Source organism: Aspergillus udagawae, assembly GCF_001078395.1.
Source record: "Aspergillus udagawae IFM 46973 DNA, scaffold_1, whole genome shotgun sequence".
NCBI classification, from domain to species: domain Eukaryota; kingdom Fungi; phylum Ascomycota; class Eurotiomycetes; order Eurotiales; family Aspergillaceae; genus Aspergillus; species Aspergillus udagawae.
In genome coordinates this window covers 4,527,024-4,545,144 of record NW_025091264.1, presented here as the reverse complement: position 1 = coordinate 4,545,144, position 18,121 = coordinate 4,527,024, and the positions used below count along the sequence as shown (strand labels likewise).

The 18,121-nt window shown below is 49.6% G+C and overlaps 5 protein-coding genes across 5 annotated transcripts; 2 read left to right on the top strand and 3 right to left on the bottom strand.

Annotated features, from left to right (window-relative positions):
• Positions 1-524: 524 nt before the first annotated feature.
• Positions 525-1,027, bottom strand: Aud_001483 (Sm-like protein LSM2; the record flags this gene model as incomplete). Its single annotated transcript, XM_043286981.1, has 3 exons — positions 525-556; positions 686-936; positions 1,014-1,027. The coding sequence occupies 3 exons, from the start codon at positions 1,025-1,027 to the stop codon at positions 525-527; spliced, it is 297 nt and encodes a 98-aa protein (XP_043142916.1).
• A 628-nt stretch (positions 1,028-1,655) lies between these two features.
• Aud_001482 (uncharacterized protein) lies at positions 1,656-4,502 on the bottom strand (the record flags this gene model as incomplete). The annotated part of the gene is made up of 1 exon (XM_043286980.1): positions 1,656-4,502. One exon carries the CDS (start codon positions 4,500-4,502, stop codon positions 1,656-1,658), a length of 2,847 nt encoding a protein of 948 aa, XP_043142915.1.
• A 1,447-nt stretch (positions 4,503-5,949) lies between these two features.
• On the top strand, positions 5,950-6,862 carry Aud_001481 (ribulose-phosphate 3-epimerase RPE1; the record flags this gene model as incomplete). Its single annotated transcript, XM_043286979.1, has 3 exons — positions 5,950-6,192; positions 6,273-6,524; positions 6,599-6,862. 3 exons carry the CDS (start codon positions 5,950-5,952, stop codon positions 6,860-6,862), a joined length of 759 nt encoding a protein of 252 aa, XP_043142914.1.
• Positions 6,863-7,144: 282 nt separating this feature from the next.
• On the bottom strand, positions 7,145-8,232 carry Aud_001480 (uncharacterized protein; the record flags this gene model as incomplete). The annotated part of the gene is made up of 2 exons (XM_043286978.1): positions 7,145-7,936; positions 8,017-8,232. 2 exons carry the CDS (start codon positions 8,230-8,232, stop codon positions 7,145-7,147), a joined length of 1,008 nt encoding a protein of 335 aa, XP_043142913.1.
• Positions 8,233-14,253: 6,021 nt separating this feature from the next.
• On the top strand, positions 14,254-16,387 carry Aud_001479 (uncharacterized protein; the record flags this gene model as incomplete). Its single annotated transcript, XM_043286977.1, has 2 exons — positions 14,254-14,589; positions 14,726-16,387. The coding sequence occupies 2 exons, from the start codon at positions 14,254-14,256 to the stop codon at positions 16,385-16,387; spliced, it is 1,998 nt and encodes a 665-aa protein (XP_043142912.1).
• Between the last annotated feature and the right edge of the window lie 1,734 nt (positions 16,388-18,121).

Genomic DNA, 18,121 nt, shown 5'->3' with positions numbered 1-18,121 from the left:
CGCGGCCGGCGCGGCGATTCCTGATTTTCGTGACGCGAGGTCACGTGCGTTTATGGGCTGGAGCGCTGGTTTCTGTATGCTCTACAACAGAGGTACACCGTCAGATTCAACTAGATTAACTACCATTTGATAGAAAGTGTACAATAAGCATATGTGTTTCCTGGGTTGACGATCCTGATCATCAGATCTAATCTAGTTGGGGCTTTTCGGGACGCCCTCACTTCCAAATCCGAGAGCTATTCCAGCGTCCGACCACCATTGAGGATATAAGCCAGCTGTCAGAAGGCCAACTGAAGCATATAATAACCGCTCTTTCGCCCGTTGAAATCATTATTACGCCCCTCTTGTGGTATCGTACTTCTCAACCACGACCTTCAGTCCAACTTAGCACTCGCCCGCACTCGATTCGTTCGTAGAACATAAAGTGAGATCGCATTATGAGCGATCATGCGAGCGATAATTGAGCAATATGCATCGTCATAGCTTGATAGCCTCGAAGAAAAAAAAGAAAATACAGAATTCAATCACCGAGCTTTTCCGGCTTGGTTCGCGGCTTCTACAAACAGACTACCAGTTAGCATCCGTCCAACAGAAATGAAACAGGTTACTCAGGATAGAAGCCCAGAATCTGGCAGTGCAGAGAATCGCCTCAGCTGGGCAGAAACCGTCGTATCTCAGGACGTACCTCTCCTCGTAGCGTCTTCTAAAAGACCGACATCAACCTCTGACCGGGGCAGCATGACATATCGCACCACGCTACCACGGATGAACATGTTCTTCACCGAGGAGAGATGAGGGTATTTGTCTAAATCGAGGACGTCGACATCGTCGAGCTTAATGTTGAGGTATTGATCGACCGACTTCAAGGTTCCGCGGATACGAATGTCATTCTTGAGCTCGATGGTGACAGTCTGGTTGGTGAGGGTCTTGAAGAAACTGTAAAGCGGTAGAATGTCAGCTATAGGACCAGCCAAAAGGTGGTGATAACCAGTTATAGCTCTTAGGTGACATACCTGAAGAAAAGCATGGTTGCGACGTTAGGGCGATGGAGGGGTAGTCGAGGGAAAAATCAAGGTGCTATCGCATTGCTTGTCAAGCTTTGTAAATGAGTGATATATTGCCTCCCGTGTCCCTCTTTGATGAGAACCACAAACGCGAATGGAGAAATGTCCTGAAGTTGGTAATTTGAATTCCATGTCGCATTGCGTCGGTCGGGTTGAACTCAGCAGCTCCTTGTCACGTGATATGATATCTGGTTTAGCATCAAACACACAGAATATCAAGGTATTGTCGATAGGTAACAACTAATTCAACGTGCGATTAGGACTAATGTGGCATCTAGTCCATAATGGAAATCTTGATCAGTAAGTCATATGGCTAGCTCTTACTGAGCGAGCGCGTCTACATCTCTGCGCTGATATATGTACATGCAGATATCTTGCAAATATTCAATTGAGCTAGATCAGATTTCACGGTCTTCCGGACCAGGCGTATAAATCATGTGTTATAGGGAGTCCTCAATCATTACTACATTATAGACCGCCACCAGGGCAATAGGGGTATCAAACTATAAGACCGACTTGGTCCGACTAACGATAAAGCATCATCAAAGGGAGTGTAGGTCGAGAAACCAGTTCTCAGATCAAAAAAAACAGTTAACCGGTTCGAAGACGCGAGGGCGGCATCTTGCGTTTCGGCTTCATCGCCCATCCAGACAGGCAGGTCCAGCCTGCGCCATTCTTGCGGCCCTCATCAAAAACGCTACCGATACCTTCGAGCAACCGGTGTCGCTCCCGACCCATCTCGACTTGCAGCTTGAGAAGCCATTGTTCCCACATCCAGCCTCCAAAGAGACCTGTTACGCTCGCTATATCGGCCGTGCTGCCCACAGGCCCGTGTACAGCTTCGTATTCGTCGACCCAGCTCTTGACTCGAGGGTCTGGCGTCTCTCTGGGAAGTTGTGCTTTTATAGGCTCCATGCCCATAGGCAGAAACATCCAGGCCCTCTTCACACCCACAAAGCCCCCAGTTCGCAAGCGTCCGAGAAAGCTCTTTGTTGGTAACGGGTCATATCCCCTAGTTTTGAGGTTGAATGCGAACTCAACCGAAGCAGCAGTGGCATATGGTCCTGCGCGGGAAATCTCGGCGTCCATCACGAAAAACTCAAGATAGCCCCCAGGCTTGAGGCAGCGGCGGCATTCCTGTAGGCAAAGGTCGTACTCATCTTGCGTCTCCCCGACTGGGCGCTCGTTCTTCAGCAAGGCAGGCAGTGACCGGGCCGAGATCAGGTCGAACTTGTTGTCCGAGAACGGTAGTTTCCAAAGTTGCGACACGTGAATCTGACAATGATTAGACGGGCCTTTGACGCCATGGTTTACCGCTTGGTGCTCAGTAAACACAGTATAGACTTTAACGTTGGGATAATCGTGGGCAAGCTGCCACGCCCACTCGCACGAGGCGTGTCCGCCCAGGTCCAAAACTCTCACACGGCGTCCTCGAGGTCTTTGGGGAGGCGCGGGTTGTGCCGTTGCTGTGGAAAGACGCCTTCTGGCGGGACTGGTAACCAGGTGGCCGCCATTAAGGTACCTGAGAGCGTCCATGGCCCACATGGGCGGACGAAGCTGAGATAAGACCAATTGCTCCTTCTCCAGGATGGAGAATTGTGCCTTTTCTGCCAATACCGACGTAAGTACGGAATTGCGGGGAGCCTGTGAGAATGGACCCTTGTAGGGAGGTCGTTCGGGGCGCACCAGCTCATAATTCCCCAGCAAACAGTTGATATGCATGCTGAGTAAACCTGATCGGATTGACTGCACAGCGTCAAAGCGGGTGCTTCGATGAATGAAGCTGTCTCGACGAGTCGAAAGCCCAAGCACCGATTGGAAGCCTCGCCAGTAGATCGAGTCTTTACTCGCCAGGGCAGACGGTGGTCGGGCTGCTTCAGATACGGACTCGGCGAAGCGGACAGACTTTTTCCGACACAACTCAGGGGCGTTCTGCTCACAATCATCTTGAACCCCTTCGAGTGCGTCCAACTCTTCATTCTCCAAGGAGTTGACAGGGTTAGTTTCGCGGAGTGCAGCAAGATAGGTCTGCTGCGCTGCCAACCAGACACTCGTCCGATCCAGACTCGACATGGCCTTTCTTTTCAGTTCCTCCTCGTAGTCTTCATCACGATCCTGGCTTTCGCAATAGGTAACGGGTCTTGAAATCTCGTGCACTGCATCCGCTACAGGGCTCACAGGGCTGTCTTGATACCCCAGTGGGAACGATGATGCGTCCGAGGGTATCTTGATTGCAGTTGGGGGCCCTTCGGGTACATAGGTTACAGTTAATTGCTCTTCGGTGCATAGTTCGGGACATTCAATGATTTGTTCGACTACTTCTCCGTCATCACGACTAAAGGGTAAGTTGTAGAAACTTTCCGCGATGGCAGAAGAGGGCGGCATAGCAGTTCTAGGAATCGACCAAGTGTGACGAGCTCGAGCACCAAGTGACGCAAAGAATCCTCCGGGAGAAGGTATACTGAGCCCGCTGAAGCTGTATCCGGAGAGAGCTGAGGCTGGAGTCGCATCATCGGCGCTGCGAGGACGCTCGACAGGTAGCTCGAGCTGCCACATCTCTTCATTCTGAGCAGATGTTTCTGACCAAGGCTCCGGTGTGCCGCCCAATGGGATGTGCCTCAAAGTTGCGAGGGCGTCTTCAGGGAGAAAAACACCACCATCCGACGGCAATGTAGACTGGCTGGGAATAGGTGGAAAGCTGCCGAGAACGTGTTGCCAATCTTCGTCCGGGTTCTCAATGGCTATCTCAATGCTTTGAACTTCGGGGTCAATCCCATCGCTATCAATGTCCACATGCCGACTGTCTATCATCTCCGGTCGCACCTGAACGTCTGGGGCATTCCAGTCAGTATCTGGAAGGGACTGCAAGTCCGGAGTTACTGGCTCGCTGCTATTGGAGACCTGGTCCGAAGAGACACTGCCATCCAAGGAGGGAGGGGCATTCAGGGCCGGTACTGTTCTCGCAAGTATGGACAGAGCAGCAGGTGAGACTGGTATCTTCGGCGGCGGCGTTGGAGGAACTGGAGAGCTCTTTGGCGCATTGTGTAACGAGGGCCACGTGGTCGATGAGGGTATTGTGAGGCTGGGGTACCGATTCCGATTCAGTGGCGAGGTAATAGAATTCCTTGTAGTGGGAGTTGTAAGGCTCGTCGGTCGGGAGCTCGAGAATGAAGTGCACTCGTCGCTCAACTCGGAGTCCTCATCCGTAACATCATACAGATCATCCAAGCTCTGCATCTGTCGCTGCCATTCCGTGTCCGAGCAAGATGACATCGTGCCTGCTGACAATGGCGAACGAAGACGATTCAGCCTTGAGAGAGAAAGGCTAGTGAGACCCGTGGTCATGAGTTTCAGCTGCGGTCCTGAGGTGGCCGAATGAAACCCAGCACTATCATTCTTGATCTTCTCCGGGTCCGAGCCCTCGCTTACTTCCTCCATTATGGTATTAAGTTTCGTCCCTCGGACCTGCCGAGAGGGCGGGCATCTCGTTGAAGCCCGAGAAGCGTCAATCATCTCGTGCTGTGGTATTGACTGTTAATTCCCGCTATTAGATTTAACTCCTCTTGTCAATGATTATCATCCGCGGAAATGAGAGAAATCAACCGGTACTTCTAGGGTATCTCAATCACAGGCGACACCGATCAACGGGTCTGCCAGTATTAATATATCAGAGGACGATGTCAACGAATGAAGCCCAAGCTTCCAGAGCTCAAGGCACTATCACAACACGCAAAAAGGAAGAAGAGGACAACGCGATTGAGGACTAGGTGCAGAACATGAGGTTGTAGCGAACGACCATGATAAATAGAGCCACATACGCGGAGGCAGGCGCGGGGATCTCAGGATCTCATCATCATTTCACGCCAGCAGTCATCCGTGCAGAAACTACTGCACCATCGGGCACCTTGGGACAGGGGATCCTTGAAAAAGGCTTGGTAGAAGTACCACTATTGGTGGTTGTGTAGCAGGCGCGTCGCCGATAATAACAGCCCAGGCATCTTTGACCGAATCAGGGAGGAATTTAGAGCTACTGAACCTTGAACACACCAATTACGATGAGGATGAAGTTCGAGTGGTCTGCAACGAAGCGCTCAAGGTGAACTTGCATATTGTTCACATGAGGAAGGGCACTGATTGGTGCAACGCAAGCGCCGACTGGCTATGTTTAGAAGGGCTTCGAGCAGACAGATAGGCAGAATGATGACTCAACAATCAATGCCTCCCTGATGGAAACTGTTCCCTGATATTAATTCCTTCCGCGTGGTTTATCGCAGGCTTTCTTGCTTCAATGTTCCTTTCCCCTCCCTCATAGTCTGGAAGGGCGGCTACATTCGGAGCCATTGAGTGGCTACCACTTGGAGAACCAACGGAAATGGGAGTTCCATCACAAGCAGAGAGCCCAGAAAGACAACAGCAATACCTGGTCATTGGGCCATAATCCCAATGGGGAGCCAACAACGGATAAAAATTATCGACTTCGAGATGAAATGGCAGTCGATGTTGCACCATGATCCTTTCCCGTGATCATTTGTTGATATGGTTCAGTCTCAACCCTGGTTCAGGCATTCAGGCTGGCAGCCCCCCACGGACGGATCTACCCCGTGTCCCACGTGAAGGTCACGACCCTAGCCCTTATCGTCCACCAGATTGCCATCGTCGGACTGACGTCGACCGAGAAGGGGAGGGGCGGTGATATCAAAGCTGCTAATGTTATTTTTCCCTACTTGTTTACCTAGCTAGCTAGGACTGCATCTTTCCAGAAAGCTCTCCCTGCTGTAGATTACTCTGTGCAGCTCAACTCCTTTTACAATTTCCTCATATACTGCTACTAATACATCTCCCCCTCTCAGGTTCATCTGCAAGCTCGTCTATCACTTACCCCACCATGTCTCCTCCAGCCATCATAGCTCCCTCCATCCTGAGCGCGGATTTTGGAGTTCTGGGCAATGAGTGCTCAACAAAGATCGCGCAGGGGGCCGATTGGTTGCACGTTGATATCATGGACGGCCACTTCGTCCCCAACATGACCTTTGGCGCTCCCGTTGTCACCAAGATCCGGTCCCATGTGGACCGCCCAACCCAGGCCCTTGGAAAGGGTACCTTTGACTGCCACATGATGATCATGGAGGTGAGCGCGCATCCCTAACAGCGAAATTTACACCAATTCTCTCAAACTCGCGAGAGAGACATGCTGACATTGCTCGACAGCCCCATAAATGGGTCAAGGAGTTCAAATCCGCCGGATGCGACCTATACTGCTTCCACTACGAGGCCGCCATCTCCTCCGTCGCCGCTACTACCCCAGAAGACAAAGAGACGACCCGTCCGACAAGCCCGAAGGAACTCATCCGCTATATCCACGACGAAGGCATGCAGGCGGGCATCGCCATCAAGCCCGACACCTCCGTCGACGTTCTGTGGGATATCCTGGAAAACAAGGATGAGAAGGAACGGCCTGATGTAAGTCTCCGCGGTCTACCCTTGTGCGACACGCAGAGACAGAAGTACATACTAACGAATCACTGCTGCTGTAGATGGTTCTCGTCATGACGGTACACCCCGGTTTTGGAGGTCAGAAGTTCATGGCCTCCGAGCTTCCCAAGGTGAAGGCTCTCCGTGAGCGGTATCCGGATCTGAACATTGAGGTTGATGGTGGCTTGGGATTGGGTACGATTGACCAGGCTGCGGATGCTGGTGCCAATGTTATCGTCGCTGGTTCGGCCGTGTTTGGTGCTCAGGACCCTGCCGACGTCATTTCGAAGCTGCGCGAAGCTGTTAACAAGCGCCGCCAGACATAAACATATACCAATATATAGAAAGATCATAACTCATCGTTTTCAATATTGTTTACGATCTCACCTACATTGGGGCAATTTCGACCACGCGGGCCTGGGCAGGGAGAAAATGCTTCAGTAACTTGGAATCAAATAATCTAAATCTGAACTATTCATAGCTATAATCACGCATTGTATGAGACAGACGGCGAGTTTAAAAATGCAACTTGGTATCATACACGAAGATATCACGCAAGGAAAATTCGTTTGAGGTTGAACCATGTTCGAAGAGACTGTAGCCATGGCCTAATCTTCAGCGCTCACTGTCGCTTTCGGCGCATCCTTAATATCCTCTTTTTGGGTTTCCTTGCGGTGACTCTTCTCATCAGTCTTGTCATCCTCGCCCTCTGACTCTTCCTCGATTGTCTCGTCCTGTCCTGCCCGCTCCGCATGTTCGTTCTTCAGAGCCGCTAATATTTCTTCGTGGCCACCAGATATAGATTTGCGCAAGTCCTGAGCGACCTTCTCCATTTCCTCTGGAGAAGTTGCGGAAACAATGGAGCCGCGGTGATGTTGAACCATTCCTAGAGCTTCAGCATTATCAGCACGCAAATTGGCAGATGATTCTGCAGCGCACTCGGGCACCCTCAAAGGTGGACGCCCTCCAACGCCCCCGACAATTTCCGCAGGAACCACCGATCGCCGACGTACAGTTTCTTCTCCTCCTTTGTTCTCGCCGCTGCTCGAGGACTGCCCCTTCTGCTGTTCAGAATCTGCGGAAGTATTATCCTTCTTGCCATCTGCGCCCGTGTTGCCTTTGGCCTTTGCCGCAGCTTCCTCGCCCGCCTGTCGCAAGGCAAGCGTCACTGAATCATCCATTTTCTCTTTCGCCGGTGGACTCTGAATTTTGATTGTGCTTTGCTTCGGGGTTGCGCTCTGTGCTGGAGGCTGTGGGGTAGCAGGGGTGGCAGATCCAGTGTTTGTCTGGGATGTTGAGACAGGGTAGCTGGTGGCAGGAATGCTGTCGAAATCTTCCACGCTATTAATCTGCATCCTCAGCTCACCGTACTCATTCCACTCCTCAATATCCTCCAGATCCTACATGAGCAAAACTATTAGTCACGTAGCTCTGTCTATAGCTGTGGTTCCTTTCATCAGGGAATATCAGAATGACCTACACCGACAACAGTGCCAAACTTCACCAGCCCAGGCAGTTTTTTACCCTTGGAACGACGACCCCACAACTTACGAGCAATCTCATCGGTAGCCACATCAATTGCGCGAAAGGGAATCTTGTTGGCCTTCAGAATCGTCTCTAACCGTGCAGTGGCGGTGACAATGTGGGATGACCCCGCAGTGAGCGAGGTGTAGAGATAGAGAGTAGAGTCGGACATTGTTGGGTCGCAATGTGTATGGGAGAGAGGAGAAAGTGATGATTATACGAAAGGAGATGTTGAGAATTCGGTATTTGTGGTATCGAAGCGAAATGTTTATCCTCCTTTTCCCCAAGAATCCGTTATCTCCTTTTCAGAAGCGGAGCGGAAAAGGGCCTATGACGTGGCTGGAGCCCGCAACGCCTTTGATGTAATCACGTGTTTCTGTGTTGTTCGCAACAATGACAGTTGATGCTCAACTGAGGTGAAATCGCAATTACCATCGGAATTATCCCAGCTGCGATAGATGAAGAAAATAATGACCAGAAAGAAAGAGTGATGGTTCTCTTAAATATTGCCTGCGAAGGACCCAAGTTGCTTCTGTCCGTAGTTCCCTGCCGAGTTAATCTTCAGCGGAAACTGCGATTGTATGGGAGACCCAAACTTAAGGGGGGGGCGATCTGACGTCAGACAGACAGTTCCACCCATTTCCAGCATGATGGACGTCTTGTATCTATCCTTGGATTCCTCTTTCTGGTACACCTTATATAGACGCTCATTGTATGGATTGAAAGCGATTTGTCTTAAGACATACACCCCGTTACCCGTTCTGATGACCAAGATGGGATCGGCCCGCCTGAAGTATATAATTTGACTTACTCTAAATCATTCAAATGTCAACTCCCCATCCAAACCTGGAGGTTTGAAAACGAGTCCTACTTTGTTTGCTACGTTATGCCCCATCGAAAGCCTGATAACGTGATTTTCGGGTACCGTTGACGATCTATATTTGAGTTCCGAATGCTGCGACGAACCGAAGTGGTCTGCACAGGGAAACTGGGCGCAACCGAGTGCCCCATAGGTCCTACAATATGACGCAATCTGTCTGATCCGCTATGGAGCGAGAACTGGGGATGCTGGAAGTTGTTACATTGACGCTGCGCGGGCATAACTTGAATCGTTCATCGACAGCAGAGAGGCTTATGGAAATGTTTCACTGTCTGAAGGAGAGGTACTCCCCTGGACATAACACGAAGCACGAGAAAAGTCGACACCATTAGCCACCAAATAGAATGGTAACCTTCTCCACGTTGATCCCTCCAAGATCCACTTCGCGGGGATTTATATCCACGATGGATGCGTTGTCAATTAAACTCCTCAGTATGAATTTCTTGGTCATTCGCCCGTCACGCGAAGCGGCGATGGCAGACGAGCTATCACAGGGCTGAAGGACACCTCTGAGCATCCCATGACGGTTATAACGGCGAGTCGACAGTCGAGAGGTTTCTCGCCCTAGATTTTGGCCAAGCAAAACCCATGATGAAGTTGTAAATTTGACCTGTCCACAAAAAAAATTTTTTCAGGGATTTCAGGTGGCCAGGAGAAGGCTATTTTTATAGCCGAACGAAGGTACTTCACTCTGTCGTGCTTGAGGCCGAAAAAGAGATGACTTGATTTGAATGTTGTCTAGGTACCTATACCTGGGCGATTGGAATATCGCTGCAACCCAAGTTTGACCAACGAGTGAAGAGCGCGAGAGAATCTGAGCTCAACCGGTCGCGCAATTCCGACAATGGAAAGACCACGATGCTTAGGCCAAAACGCTACCTTTTCAAAAATGTAGATTTGCCAAAGGTCTACCTGCTCACTCAAGTCACGGCGGAGCTTCAGAGAGAGTCAGAAACAACACAAGCTGACTCTCCACAGGCCCGAGCGCAAAACCCCTGGACTCTTTAGCATGCTGTCACTTTGTGTCACGCCCTGCTATTGCAAGGATTTGTCTTAATGCTGAAGTCCTCGCCGGATTGCCTCTCAATCCTCAGTCAGACGCGTCATCGATAACACAGAAGCCTGAGCCTCACCAAGAGGAGATGGGCTGAAGGGGTGTCGGTTGACACCTGACCCTGTAGATACCCATTGGGCAAACATAGAATAATGGTGCCTTGCCACTTTATATAGGAAGGCGAACTTTGTGACGAGGCCAGAGCTGAGCCATATGTCAGCCTTCCAAATCTGTCTGCCGACATAGCCTGCTAAGCCAGAGATGAAGTTAGACGAAGGCGGAAAGTTGACCAGTTCATCGAAGAACAGAAATCCTACACCTTATGTACTTCGCCAAAAGAAGATGGTGGTCAGATGGGACCTCAGCATAGCCAACTAGGCGAGAATCTCTAACTTATTGATATCATGTAGACATGGAGGACTAGTTCCATGCTGTTGATGACCTGTTTAACCCCTGTACGTTGTTGAGGCCTTCAGGCAGAAAGGTCTAGTTCGGGCACTAGGCTTTACATCCTTGAGTTGTGAGGCACTTTACAGCCTACAACATCATGAGCAAGATCTGAGTTTGTTCTTTTGTCTAACCAAGTGTCCTGATGTAGGATGAGGATTCGCTTCTGTAAACATAACACTCAATTATCGCGTGCGCACTGCTCAGTAGTTTATTTGATTTGAGCAAGACGAGTCATGAGCCCCCTGCCGCCGTGGCTTTGCCTCTCCGTGTCTGCAACAGTTTCTACAAAGTGATCATTGCATGGGCATGTGCACATGAAACTGCTATGACTGATGATACGTAGTAGCCATAGAGTAAGTAGCCGAAGGTGAAAGGGGATGCGGTGGCCTACCGATTTCCATCTACAAACGATTTCTGATACATTTGTCGGATCTACGCCAGATGGTGGCCCCACTTGGCCAAGCAGGTCATTTCTGGTCCAATGTACAGAAGTTTAGCAAATCCACACCAGTGAAAGTAGGTAGAGAATAGCACCGTCGAGCCTATTTTTGGCTATGTGTAGATAAAGGCACTCTGTAGATACCCCTTGTTGATTGCGATCTTTTTCTAGAAACCGACACGGGGGAGTATGTACCATGTAGCACCACTGTCAGCAACAAATTACAACGCTGTACTACTTACTAACTCTGTTCATACGAAGCTCCCCCGATTATGGTCGTTACGTATCCGTGAGGCCGAATCAAGGCCCACGTTGACCTCACTACCAGGCTCGTGGCTTGGCTTTGTCCTCCATACTTTTGAGATTCGGAAGATGAAACGAAATTGCCCGGTCGCCGAAACAGTATATCCATCGCTAAAGGAGAAAGTCTTGTAGACCATACAAGTCAACTTGGATAGCGGAAACTGTGATGCAAGAAAGACAATCTACTAGAGAACAGATAGTACTAAGGACTCGGTCAAATATTGAAGTATCAAGCCCCTTTGGCCGATTAGAGTAATTGCAGTCAGTTGTGGATGTTGCAAACATCTCCGGGATGGCATACTAGTATTGGATCATGGAGACCTGGAACACGAAAGGGCCAAGTCACGTGTTAAACGTGAGACTCCCCACTTAGAACCTAGGACTGTCGGTCAATCAATAGTGGTGGGATCGCCATTTGATGTGCCCTGTCGAGAAAGAAGCAATAGATGCGACTTCGGACTTCGAGGGGCATTTTGAGCGCATAAATTAGTAGGGAGTCACCCAGAAAGTTTTTGCCAAAGGTCTGAAGTTGGGGGACGGCCACGCGTGGCCGGGCATATGACCCTTGGGAGCCTTCCGAGTGGTACTACGGGAAAGTTCCGTGGTCGGAATGGGTTTATTTCGCGCAACAGCTCAAGATGGCATCTCACCGCTGAAAAAGGCGTGGGGTGACGACAGGTAAATGATGCAAACTCAACGGTATCGTTTGGGTTGATGGAGTCTTTTTTTGGAGACTGCTGTGCGTTGCACACAAGGGTCATTCGGGCACCCAGAACAATTGATGCCTCAGGAACTAGATTCTCGTTTTAAGCCAATTTTCGTTTCGTCTCTATTTTAAGTCCTTTCGAGAAAAAACACTTTGCAATACCGCTCCTGGCCTGACCTCAAGCGCTCAAAATACTCAGGGTATGAATACCATGTCTGACCATCGGCTAGAGCGTCATCTGAACAGGCACTGGGACTAGAGATGCCCGGCGACTGGCAGCAAGATAATGACAGATCCGGATACGGTGTAGTCTAGCAACGTGGCAGACCTCGAGTCGAAGAGTACAATCAGGTCACTCCCGGCTGGTCTGCAAACTGCGGCAGTACTACGTGCTTGAAGGGTTGCTAGACACTGCTAAGCCTAACTATGCTGACTTGGAGAGCGACCATGGAAAGATTTGCCCAACAGGCTCTGGGATACTTTGCGATCTCGTTGGGACCGCTGTAGGCGCGCTCAAGGGACCATGGAAGGATTTGCATACACAGAAGTCGATAGCTAGAAAGAATCATGAAGGGGAGGCAACACACTTCCATCATCATTTGTTCACACTTTGACAAGGTACATGAGTCGAAGACTACACACAATGTGTGAACAAGTAATCCTGGCCACTACTACAACAACAAATCTTGCTGAATCTTTTGGTGCTCTCAAGACACTACAATAGTGATGAGAACCAATCACATCTATGATAGTAGCAGCGAAATGTCTTCTATTGTATTTCTTCATTTCAAGGACTGAACCTTGAGACTTGGAGGATTGGACAATACTCCGTAATGTATCTTGTTTCCTTTTCCGCTGTCCTGGTGGCCCGGGGTTTGGTCAGCGCAATCCGTTTGGCTGCCTCACTTTTGAAAGACTCCGTGTTCACTCTGTATTTTTCGAGGACAATATTTTCTGGCCACTGTCGTCACCGCCTGGGGCTTTCAAGATAGGTTAGACACTCTAAGCCTAAAAGGGACCTGATCATTTCACCGCGAACAACTGGAGCGTTTCCTGGAACCCTGCGCTATGGACGTTGGCCAGTTAGCAGGGATCAGATACTGCTAGTTTACTTCACTGGTCACACTCCCCTTTTCTGCCGATCGAGGACGGGACAATTCACACTCCATATCTGCAGTACTCCGTACTCAGTACCAGATCCTGAATCCGTTTGACCTTAACTAGACCAAGTAAGTTAGTGCCTTAGGCTCTTGGGTACTTGCCCTGACAAAGTAGCGATCAACTATCGACTAACTATAGTTAGAGGTTGAGCTTTCCTTCTTCCGTAACTCCCAAGCTTACCTTATCCACCTTTGGATGGCCTCCTGCTCATCGGTTGGTTTGGAGGTATCAATGTGAAGTAACGACGTCAAACTGATACCCGCATAGTAATTTGAAAAATTAAATCAGGAAAATAAAAATAAATAAAAAAAAAAAAGGGAAAAAGAAATATATGGTTTCTTCTCCAATCCAATCGTACGCAGCCAAAGAAGCCAGAAGCGTTCCAGACCTTCGATTCTGCTAAAGGTTCGTTTACTTCATCGTCAATCCCCATCGATGATTGCTGCTGATCCACAGACCCATGATCCATATGATCTATCGCCTAGGTAGGTATCGTAGCTTGCTCCTTAGCAGTGCTCCATAATACCAACCAACTGACTAGCTATCTATTATTGTTCTAGTAGGCTCTTTGTTATCTCGAAAATAATCTAGATAAACCATCTATCTAATTACTCCATCCATAATCCATCCCATAACGCCCAGTTGAGCTAGCATCCCCACCCTGGTCGCTCCCCAAGTTTCAACTTCCAGATTCAGACCTTCTCCTCTGACAGATCTTCCGTCCCTTTTTGACTTTCAGAAGATTTCATTACTGCACCTCCGAGCCGTGGGGATAGCTCGCCATCAAATCAATCTTACCCTCCGATTTCTGCTTCTCATTTAAATCCCATCCCTCCCCTTCGCGATCTTCTCTCAGTCAATACTCTTTCTTTCATCTTGGCGATAACCCTCCCCGACTCAGTCCTTGTATACATCTCGAGCACTCTCGCGACTGTGTCAATCCATTATTGTCCTCTCTTCCTCATAGTCACTGATCCCTCAGCGTCGCGCCTGGATTCCATATTGCCTGTTCGTAACTTCTTTCTATCTATCGGTACAGTCAGCCTTCCTTCCTTTCCCGAACCCTGTCAACCTTTTGCTCTATTTCATTCACATTTCACATTGCTCATTCTTTGATTCATTCGTGGTGCTAATTGCTTATCATATAGAATAATTCCCTCTCCCTCAATCTCGTGTGATACTGATAGCAGCTATTACCCCATGAGCTCTGTTGGAGAGGCGCTTGCAAAGGATCATCCCCATGCGATGGCAGTCACCATGGCCGACGACGAACTCTTCACAAGGGCCATCTCTGGGTATCGGGACGCTTTTTTGGATCGGCACTCTCACCTTCCGGAATCAGAGCGCAATCGTCTTTGGAGTCAGCGGTTAAGCCAGTTCTTACCGGCAACGGCGTCATCCAGTTACCGTCCAGTTCCCGGCTCTGGCATCCCTGACACTGGTTCATCTCTCGAGAAATCTGGGAAACGGATTCGACAGGATACTCCTCGGACTCTCCCTGGTTCTGGTCTTCCTCCGACAAAACGACGAGTCACCGTATGTGATCTATCTTGGTCTCCTGCTCCCGCCTCTTTTCCACCTTCCGTTCATAACCCACCATGTTTCTCTTGCGCTACTCCATCCTCTTTCTCTTGACTCCCCCGCCGGCAGTCCATGGATTGACACTTGGCAGACACCGGAGCCACCAGTGACCGTTGACTTGACTCGTGAGCTTTCTCACGCGTCTTCGCCAGCGGCCCCCGAAACCGATCTGAAATCTACTGGAATGGCTTCTCGGACGGACAACTTCTCCCTCCCATCGGTGACTGGGTCCTCTGTCCGGCACACAGCCATGGTTAGATCGCAGAGTCAGCAGACTCCGGTCTCTCACCGAAAACCACTGGCCCCAGGTGTTTTGGGACATCGGCAATCCTACGGACCTCAGTTTTCGCAACTTCGACTTGACCATGTCAACGAATACTCGCCGTCCGAATATGCTAGGCAGTGCTTGGACGACTTTCAGGATCGGTCAAACGTATCTACGCTATCGCTGGCCCTCTCTGCGGATCCTGCTTCGAATGGACTCCAGCATCAACTGCAAGCATCAATACCGGAGTTTTCGACAGACCCTATTGATTTGTCGAACCCATCTCTGGCTAACCAACCGGCGCCACTGGCTTCAACAGCAGTTGAGATGACCAGGAGTACTACTACCGACTCCATATGCGGTGGATTGGGCATGATCAGATTTGACTCCACCGGGCCAAATCTAAACCCCAGCTACCCCTTCTCTATGCCTTCTACCGAATTCATGCCCTCTGTTTCCCCTGTCAATGTTCCAATCCATGACTATTCAAGTCAGCAAGCCTTGCAACCCGTCACCTTTCCCTTCTCTGATTCTGCTCCTCTTCCATTTTCCTGCTCAGCACCCTCCACCACTTCATTCTACCCCTCTCCCTCTTCAAACATCCCCGAAGCCCCTGCTACTGAGATGAAGCCTTCCATGTCTGCTGAAAGCAACAGTTCGGCCGCCTCTCAGCAGTCAAGAGCGGCGCGGAGGACTCAAGAACAGATTGTGCAGGGTACTCGACCTATTGCACCGAAGCTTGAGTCGCGCAATACCTCTCCAGCGAAGTTGGTGGAGCAACACAAGATGATTCGTATCTCATCGTCCGACGGCACTTCGAAAGAAGTTGCGGCTATCCCCAAGGCCTCGATACAACGGCCTCCGCGCCCGAAAACGTACTGCCACATGTGCAATGACCAGCCAGATGGCTTCCACGGGGAGCACGAGCTGCGAAGACACATTGAACGGGTGCACTCAGTCGTCCGTAAGGTTTGGGTCTGTGTGGATATATCTCCAGGCAAGACCTTCCTGGCCAACTGCAAGGCTTGTCGGAATGGGAAACGGTATGGTGCTAATTACAACGCCGCTGCCCATCTCCGTCGTACTCACTTCAACCCGTGCCAACGCGGACGGGGAGGACGTGGAAAAGACAGTGAGAAGCGAGGCGGTAAGGGTGGCGGGAATCACCCGCCGATGGAAGTACTGAAGCACTGGATGGTGCAGCAAGAGGAATTCGTTCTTGAGAATGCCCAGAATGCTGTTGACCAGGACACAATAGGGGAAGATCTGGCTACTGTGCCACTGTCCGCATCTACGGATGAGGTGGTTTTAAACGGGCTGCCTTCGGCACCAGCTGACAGCCATACTCGAGTTTGTATGGAGGCCACTATGGCCCATGGGTACGACGGCTATTCTGACCTCCACACGATGACTGTGGGCCCGTCTCTGGAGACGGCATGCTATTTCGATTCTCAGACTCTACCGCCTGAGATCGACTCGTATGTATGATGATGACCTGTAATGACTTTGCTTTTCCTTCACTTCTTCATTCCTCCTTTCGACTTTGGTAACCATCATGATCACTTTTCTATTTTCAGGTGATTTCATACATTGATTGTATCTCAATTTCTCTTCACAGCTGTATATCTCTTCTTCAGTTATATTTCACTCTCCGCAGGTCCCAGTTCGGAGTGATGAGCTCGAGCCATCTTGCTCAACCATATACTAATTTACAAATTCTTCTCCGTGTTCCGTATTAACAAGTAAACGCGCAGTGTCATGCGAATTAGTATGGTCAATTGGGAAATATTACCAAGCCGATACCCTACTGTTGAAAGTCGTTAGTCTGGCAATGGCTTAGACCATCATGGATTGACTATCTGGAACATGGTACTAGGGCGGCTGGGCGGACAGAATCACACTTCTCATGCCAGCAATTTCTCGTATACTCTTATTCACTTACTTGTGAGAGATCCTATAAACAGTTCTGTTTCGATGGGATCATCCTACAAATATACTTCTATCCTTCACATTTCTCAGAATTGATCATATCCAGTTGATGCAAATTTGGAATCTAAACCCCATATCAACACATCACATGGTATTCAGATGCTCATTTGAGCCAAAACTAATCCCGGTGATGGGACCGTTGCTGACACCGATTTGGAGGCCAGAGTTCCCGTTCCCAAACGTCACCCGCGACAGTTCATTCTCGTTCATCGCCATAACATTCACAAAGTCGAGGACAGCATCCGCACATGAAGGAACTTCTCATTCATCACGGTGAACTCGGATGCTGCAAGCTTCGGAATGCATCGGTTAGTGCAGCTCGCCATGCAAAAATGGCTTGAGGCGCATGGTCAGCTCGAAAAGTGGAAGCTAAGTTCTATCAGAAGTCTTGCAAGAGAGTTCCTACCAGAAGAATTTGAGGACTGGACAAAGTGTCAACTACTCTTCCCACACACCAAGCTAGCATTGTTTGAGCAGCTGGATACAGAGGATTCACGGGCACTATTGTTACACAAAGCAGCAACATATGCCTGGAGAAAAGGCGACCTGAACGAGGCGGAAGATATGCAATTAAAGCGTTGAAAGGGACAACGCTAGGAGCCGAACATCCTGACACACTGGTGTCGATGAGGCATCTTTCCGATAACTGGAAGCCTCAAGGCCGAGACATTGAAGCAATAGAACTCTCTGAACGGGTTGTTCGGCGCCAATGCTGGTCTCTGGGTGCAATACACCCGCAAACTAGGTTTTCTATGGCCGAGCTGGACAAATGGAAGGTATATTGTAGCTCCTTCTTAATTGCTCTACCGCGACTTCTACATCTGACACTCTCATAGAGAAAGCATAATCGAAGTCGACTTAAAAAGAGGCCGAACAAAGGATGCGTGATATCCTAGCAAATGTTGAATTTTCAATGATAGAAGTGCCGGACCATTGAATTGGTGATCATATGGTTAGTTGCGTTTGACCTGCTTGTTTCATCGTGTAGCTTCAGGCCTTCCCAATTAGGCAAGAGGGAGCCTTCTCAATATTGGCATTAATCGATCGTCCACATAGGTGGCTGTGTTGTGAGCTGAGACGACATGACAAAAGCCAATGTGCTGCCATATGACTTGTGTGAACCAGGGACGATTCATGGTGAGAGTACCTAGGTGCTCCGTACTCTGTGCTACGTATGGAGTAGTCTATACAGAGTAGTATTTAGGTATTTAGGCAGCAACGAGACATGTTCCA